At 34.7% G+C, this 6,000-nt stretch overlaps 1 protein-coding gene across 2 annotated transcripts in view; it reads right to left on the bottom strand.

The window, feature by feature from the left end:
• Positions 1–494: 494 nt before the first annotated feature.
• Positions 495–6,000, bottom strand: part of LRRC1 (leucine rich repeat containing 1) — a 112,192-nt gene continuing 106,686 nt past the window's right edge. Inside the window, exons 14-15 of one of the 2 annotated variants that reach the window (XR_011557385.1) lie at positions 2,613–3,492; positions 495–793 (exon numbers count right to left, since the gene is read on the bottom strand). Coding sequence is in view for 1 of the 2 variants with exons in the window: in XM_070733006.1 (XP_070589107.1) it covers positions 3,334–3,492 (159 nt within the window). In the remaining variant the exon portion in view is untranslated. Of the gene's footprint in view, positions 794–2,607; positions 3,493–6,000 lie in introns of those variants that run through there. The other variant, XM_070733006.1, reaches the window with a different exon arrangement.

The raw sequence follows: 6,000 nt of genomic DNA, 5'->3' as shown, positions 1-6,000 counted from the left end.
TTAGATCATCTTTTATTATCTTTTGTAAGGTATACAATCTAGAGTTTTAGTGTATTGGGAACTGTGCAGAATGTTTATAAAAGCCATTCAGTTGCTTGTAATTTTTTCCCATTTTTTTGGCCAATTCAATAATTCAATAGAAAATCAGTATTCACATTACATGCAAGATATGAACTAAAATGCAGTCACAAACTGAATTATTGACTTAATCATTCTTTTTCTGAGTTATTAGAAAATGAAAAATAACTTTATGGAGAACATTTATTCTATTTAAGCCTGAAAATGTCAGCATCTAGTAAGCTCAATGTAAGCAATAAATTCCTAGCTTTGCTAGGAACTTGTTGCTTACATTTCAAAACAAATTTGAGCCATGATTATAAACTATATAACATAGAAGTTAGCCAAGAGCTTTGATTCATTGAAACTCAAATGAATCAACATCTAACATAAGATTTTTTTTCCCCTAGTAAAATGAGAATTATTGAGCCATTATGTTTCTTAAGGTATTTATTAGGTCTTATGTATCTATAAAACCTTCAAATGTATGAGAATATCATGTCTGTATAGCAGATAACATTTGTTTCCACAACATAGGCACTAGTTGCTGTGTATTTTGTTCACTTTTCAAAACTTGTTTATAGATGATATAGTTAAAGATGGGCACTGAAATTCTATTGACTGCAATGCTTTGGCAGCCAAAATCATTTTTCATAATTGTCAATTAATCATATCATAAGGAAGGCAGAGTTTAAGAATCTAGCATCATCACAATAGTAAAAAAAAAGATGCAACCCTGCTGTTCTGTTCGGGTCTGTGAGACCCGAAATCAAGGTTTGAGACCCTGTAAAAAATTTTCCCTGCATATCTGAAACTTGAAATTTCATGACTTTTCATCATTTCAGGGGTTCTCTCTATGAGAATTTTTTTTGGGGGGTGGGAGGTTTCTTTCTTGCTGAAAAAAAAAAACTCCCTAATGTTATGTTCCCGGGTCACCCTGACCCGGACCGAAAACTCTTCATTTGCAGTGCTTATGTTTGGTCTTTTTGAAAGCTTTTTTCACTTGGAAAGTAGTCTGAACATTTCTTCACACAATGGAATGAAAATTGAACTGAAAAAATTAATCCTTATTGGTTTATTTTGCCCATAAATGTGCCTCCCCCCCCGTTTTTGTGAAAGTTTTTTCAATTTATGGATAGTTGTGCTTGCAAAATGCAGTCTATTTTACTGGAGTTGGTGTGGGAATGGTACCTTGAACATTTCTGAATATAAGAAAAATATAAAGGAACTGAAAAAAATGATTCTTACTGTTTTTTTAACATCAGAAATAAGGCCTCCCCCCCCCCCTGGCTGCTTGCAACAATTTTCACTTTTTATTTTTTTATGCTCCAAATCCGAAATATTCTTTAAAATCTTACGCATTCATTTACTCAATTTAACAATGCTGATCATCAAAAAAATATTTGTGGGGGTGGGGGGAAAAAATTTTTCTTGGCAAAAAAAAAGTCACATTTACTCTGTTCGGGTCATATAGACCCGGATCAAAATGATTTTTTTTAGGTACTTGAATTTGGTCTTTTTGAAAACTTTTTCCACTGGAAAACTAGTTTGAACATTTATGAACATAATGATATGAAAATTGAACTGGAAAAATTGAGACTTATATTTTTATTTTGATCAAAAAGCCCCTCCCCCCATCCTTTTTGAATTTCGTGTCAATTTATATTTTTTAAGGCTACAAATCCCTAAGGAATTTTCCCCCAAAAGGTTTGATATACTAAATTGAACAATCCTGAACATAAGAAAAATATAAATGAACTGAAAAAAATGACTCTTATTGGTTTATTGTTTTATACTCGAGTATAAGCCTACTCGAGTATAAGCCTATTTGAGTATAAGCATGGGGGGCCATTTATGAGCAAAATAAACCAATAAGGATCATTTTTTTCAGTTTAATTTTCATATCATTATGTTCAGAAAGGTTCAAGCTACCAATCCCACACCAAAATAGAATAGTAAAATAGAATGCATTTTGCAGGCAAAATTATCAATAAACTCAAAAGTTTTGATATACTAAATTGAACAATCCTAAACATAAGAAAAATAGAAATGAACTGAAAAAAAATGATTCTTATTGGTTTATTTTTGAATATAAGACCATATCATTTTATACTCGAGTATAAGCCTACTCGAGTATAAGCCTATTTGAGTATAAGCATGGGGGCCCATTTATGAGCAAAATAAACCAATAAGGATTAATTTTCTCAGTTCAATTTTCATATCATTGTGTGCAGAAATGTTCAAGCTACCAATCCCACACCAACTTTAGTAAAATAGAATGGATTTTGCAAGCAAAACTATCCATAAATTGAAAAAACTTTCACAAAAACGGGGGGGGAGGCACATTTATGTGCAAAATAAACCAATAAGGATTAATTTTTTCAGTTCAATTTTCATTCCATTGTGTGCAGAAATGTTCAAACATGTTTCCAGGTGAAAAAAGCTTTCAAAAAGACCAAACATAAGCACTGCAAATGAAGAGTTTTCGGTCCGGGTCAGGGTGACCCGGGAACATAACATTAGGAACTTTTTTCGAACAGAACAGCAGGGTTAACAATGAGAGTAAAATTTAATTATTTGCAAGATAACACATTGAAAGAGGCACCTTGGTTTTAACTGATCTCATTACATTTTCTGTTTAGCTTGATTTAGGCTGCATTAAGGCACGTGCAATAGGACAATCATGTACATCTTTGGAATTAATCCAATAGAAATAGCAAAATCTACTTTTATAAATTTTTCTTTTACAAACATATTTGTGGGTTTTTTTGTTACGAAACTCCTATACAAAATTGTAAAATTTACATAATCTGAGCTGCCCAGGAGGTAAAAGTATAACTTTTCTAGTTCTTTTCATGATAAGTCAAACAGCCATATAAATAATTCAGCGGTGAAAGGATTTGAGAATATCTTAGTAGAAAACCGACCAAGGTTCTATGATAGTGTATTTCCCTTATCCAAAAACCCAGAAACCAACAGCTTAACATTTATGGAAATGACAACAGTGGAAAGTCACTGACAGACAAATGGGAGACATGACAGCAAAGAACTTTGCTCAGTGCACTTGTGCTGCGTTCAAATGCTTGGAATGAAGTCAGGCACTTTTCTTCCGCTGAGAAGCACCTTCCCAAAACATGACACAAGGACAAGATGAGTTGGATCGCTGGTCAAAGACCTATGAGGAGGGTTGAATGGATGGCGTTTCCAGGATGCAACAGTAAATGTTTCAACAGCGGAGAGAAGACACAGGAGCAACAACCTGGAGGATGTGAGGCTCTACACAGAAGTGGTCACTCTGTCATTGGCATTATTGACCTCGTTTTTGTTTGAATCCAGTCCTTTAGCAGCATTCAGGTCATTCCGTAAATTCTCCACTGTCTTTTTCATGTTCTTTAATTCCCCAGGGTGTGGAGTGGCTCGCCTTAGGAGTGTCCGCTAAAAACAAACAGTGGAGTAAATGATTCCTTGTGTCTGCCTTCTTATAACTGTATTTATCTATTCATTCAAATGGCTTTTCAAGTTTTAACAGCTAAGAGATGTATTCGTTAGGTGTATTTGTGAAATAGAAACATAAGCAATCACCATTTTCATGCTATAATAGCCAAGGTGAGAAAGAAGACGTGTGTTGCAGAGCAAACAGCCAGCAGAGGAGCCTTGGAGTCTGCAGAGGTGTTAGTGAAGCACCTGTCGGCAGTTCCTTTAAGCAGCTGGGAAGGACAGGTGGTGTTTAAGGAGTTGCCTATAGATTCAACATGAATATCAAAGCAAGCTCAGAGGACCTTTGCCATGCTGCACAAACTTAGCATACAAAAAGCTGAAGTGATCGCTTTCCCGTCTACTAAGTTCATGACCTTCCTGTCATACAAATGCACAGGGCTAACTTGTTATCACCACTGGTTATGGGGGTTAATATTAACTTAGTTGTCCTTAGATTAAATGTCTTGACTAGTTGCTAACACTGAGTCCACCATTCCCAGTTTAAGTATTTATAAATATGACAGTACAGTGTTCCCTCGATTTTCGCAGGGGATGTGTTCCGAGACCGCCCACGAAAGTTGAATTTCCGCGAAGTATTTTTGGCTATGAACAGTGTCACAAGCCTTCCCTTAACACTTTAAACCCCTAAATTGCAATTTCCCATTCCCTTAGCAACCATTTAGATTATTACTCACCATTTTCTTTATTAAAGTTTATTTTAAAAATATTTATTAAAGTGGACGAAAGTTTGGTGATGACATATGACGTCATCGGGCAGGAAAAACCGTGGTATGGGGGGGGGAGAACCGCAAAGTATTTTTTAATTAATATTTTTGAAAAACCGTGGTATAGTCTTTTTGCGAAGTTCGAACCCGCGAAAATTGAGGGAACGCTGTACTGCTAAAGCTTTTTTCCCTAGCATATGGATTTCATACAGTCACCTATACTGTTTTCAAAAGACTATTCATATTTCTCCAAGAAGAAATAGAAAACTTCTTTTCTTGAACAACAGATTCTCCCACAAAAAAGATTGCAAACTGATTTGAAATAGAAGAGTTTCAAAAAGAGATTTATGCCCTAATATGGGAATCTGATGCTCCAGGAAAGTATATGAAGAGAAGAAGAAAACTGTGGCTCTTAATAACACTGCCCAACAGCATGTTATCCCATTGTAAAACATTACTGGTCATCGGAAGGGAGCACAGTTTGATGTTCTGGTTATTTTATTTGAGCTTTTTTAACAATAACTTGAAATCTCAGTCTGATTTATCTCCAGAAATTATAGAAGATTATTCATTTCTATTCATGCTTAAATCTGATAATAATCCAATAATATTTATATCTGAAGAAGTGATGTGCATATAAAGCCTGTGAATATATATTTAAGATGTTATGTACAATATTTCAAGATGCATGTGCTCTTCACAATTCTATATCATGAACTCTGGGAAATAAATCAGAGATGTCAATACCCATAGTTCCAAATTTTTATATGTGAATAGCCAGATCTACAAGCATACTAGAATTATACTATATCTTGTCTCATAAACCACCATAATTATGTAACTAAAATAGAAGAAAACAACCTTAAATTATTGTAATATCCATGAGACTACTGGAATGCAAAATAATTTTCAGTGCCCCACAACATTATATGGTAGCAAATATTATATTTTTATCAGTGTTTTTTAAAAAAACATCCATTATGGAATACCTGTTCTACCATTAAAAGTATTTTTATAATGATAGTTAAATTTGCCCTGTAATTATTAAGTGATCTCAGCAACCACTTGCTATAATTATACAAACAACAAAGATCATTGTAAGTTGTATGTTACTATATACATGAGGTCTAAACAGCTAAGTGTTAATTTATTTATTTATTTATTTATTTATTTATTTATTTATTTATTTATTTATTTATTTATTTATTTATTTATTTATTTATTTATTTATTTATTTATATTTGTATGCCGCCCCTCTCCGCAGACTCGGGGCGGCTCACAGCATAACATAACAGTTTGTAACAAATCCAAATATAATTTAAAACATTTAAAAGAACCCCATTTTGTTAACAAGCATACACTCAAACATCCCATACATAAAATGTGCATGCCCGGGGGAGGTGTTTCAGTTCCCCCATGCCTGACGACAGAGGTGGGTTTTAAGAAGTTTACGGAAGGCAGGGAGAGTAGGGGCAGTTCTAATCTCTGGGGGGAGTTGGTTCCAGAGAGTCGGGGCCGCCACAGAGAAGGCTCTTCCCCTGGGGCCCGCCAACCGACATTGTTTAGTTGACGGGACCCGGAGAAGGCCCACTCTGTGGGACCTAATTGGTCGCTGGGATTCGTGCGGTAGAAGGCGGTCTCGGAGATATTCTGGTCCAGTGCCATGAAGGGCTAATAATATATTGCTAATATATTTCATAAACTTAAACATAGTATTAATCTATATGGTGCTTAAAATTGT

The sequence above is a fragment of the Erythrolamprus reginae genome, chromosome 1 (genome assembly GCF_031021105.1).
Source record: "Erythrolamprus reginae isolate rEryReg1 chromosome 1, rEryReg1.hap1, whole genome shotgun sequence".
NCBI lineage: Eukaryota > Metazoa > Chordata > Lepidosauria > Squamata > Dipsadidae > Erythrolamprus > Erythrolamprus reginae.
Note: the sequence above shows the minus strand (reverse complement) of the source record. Positions and strands in the feature narration are given on the sequence as shown.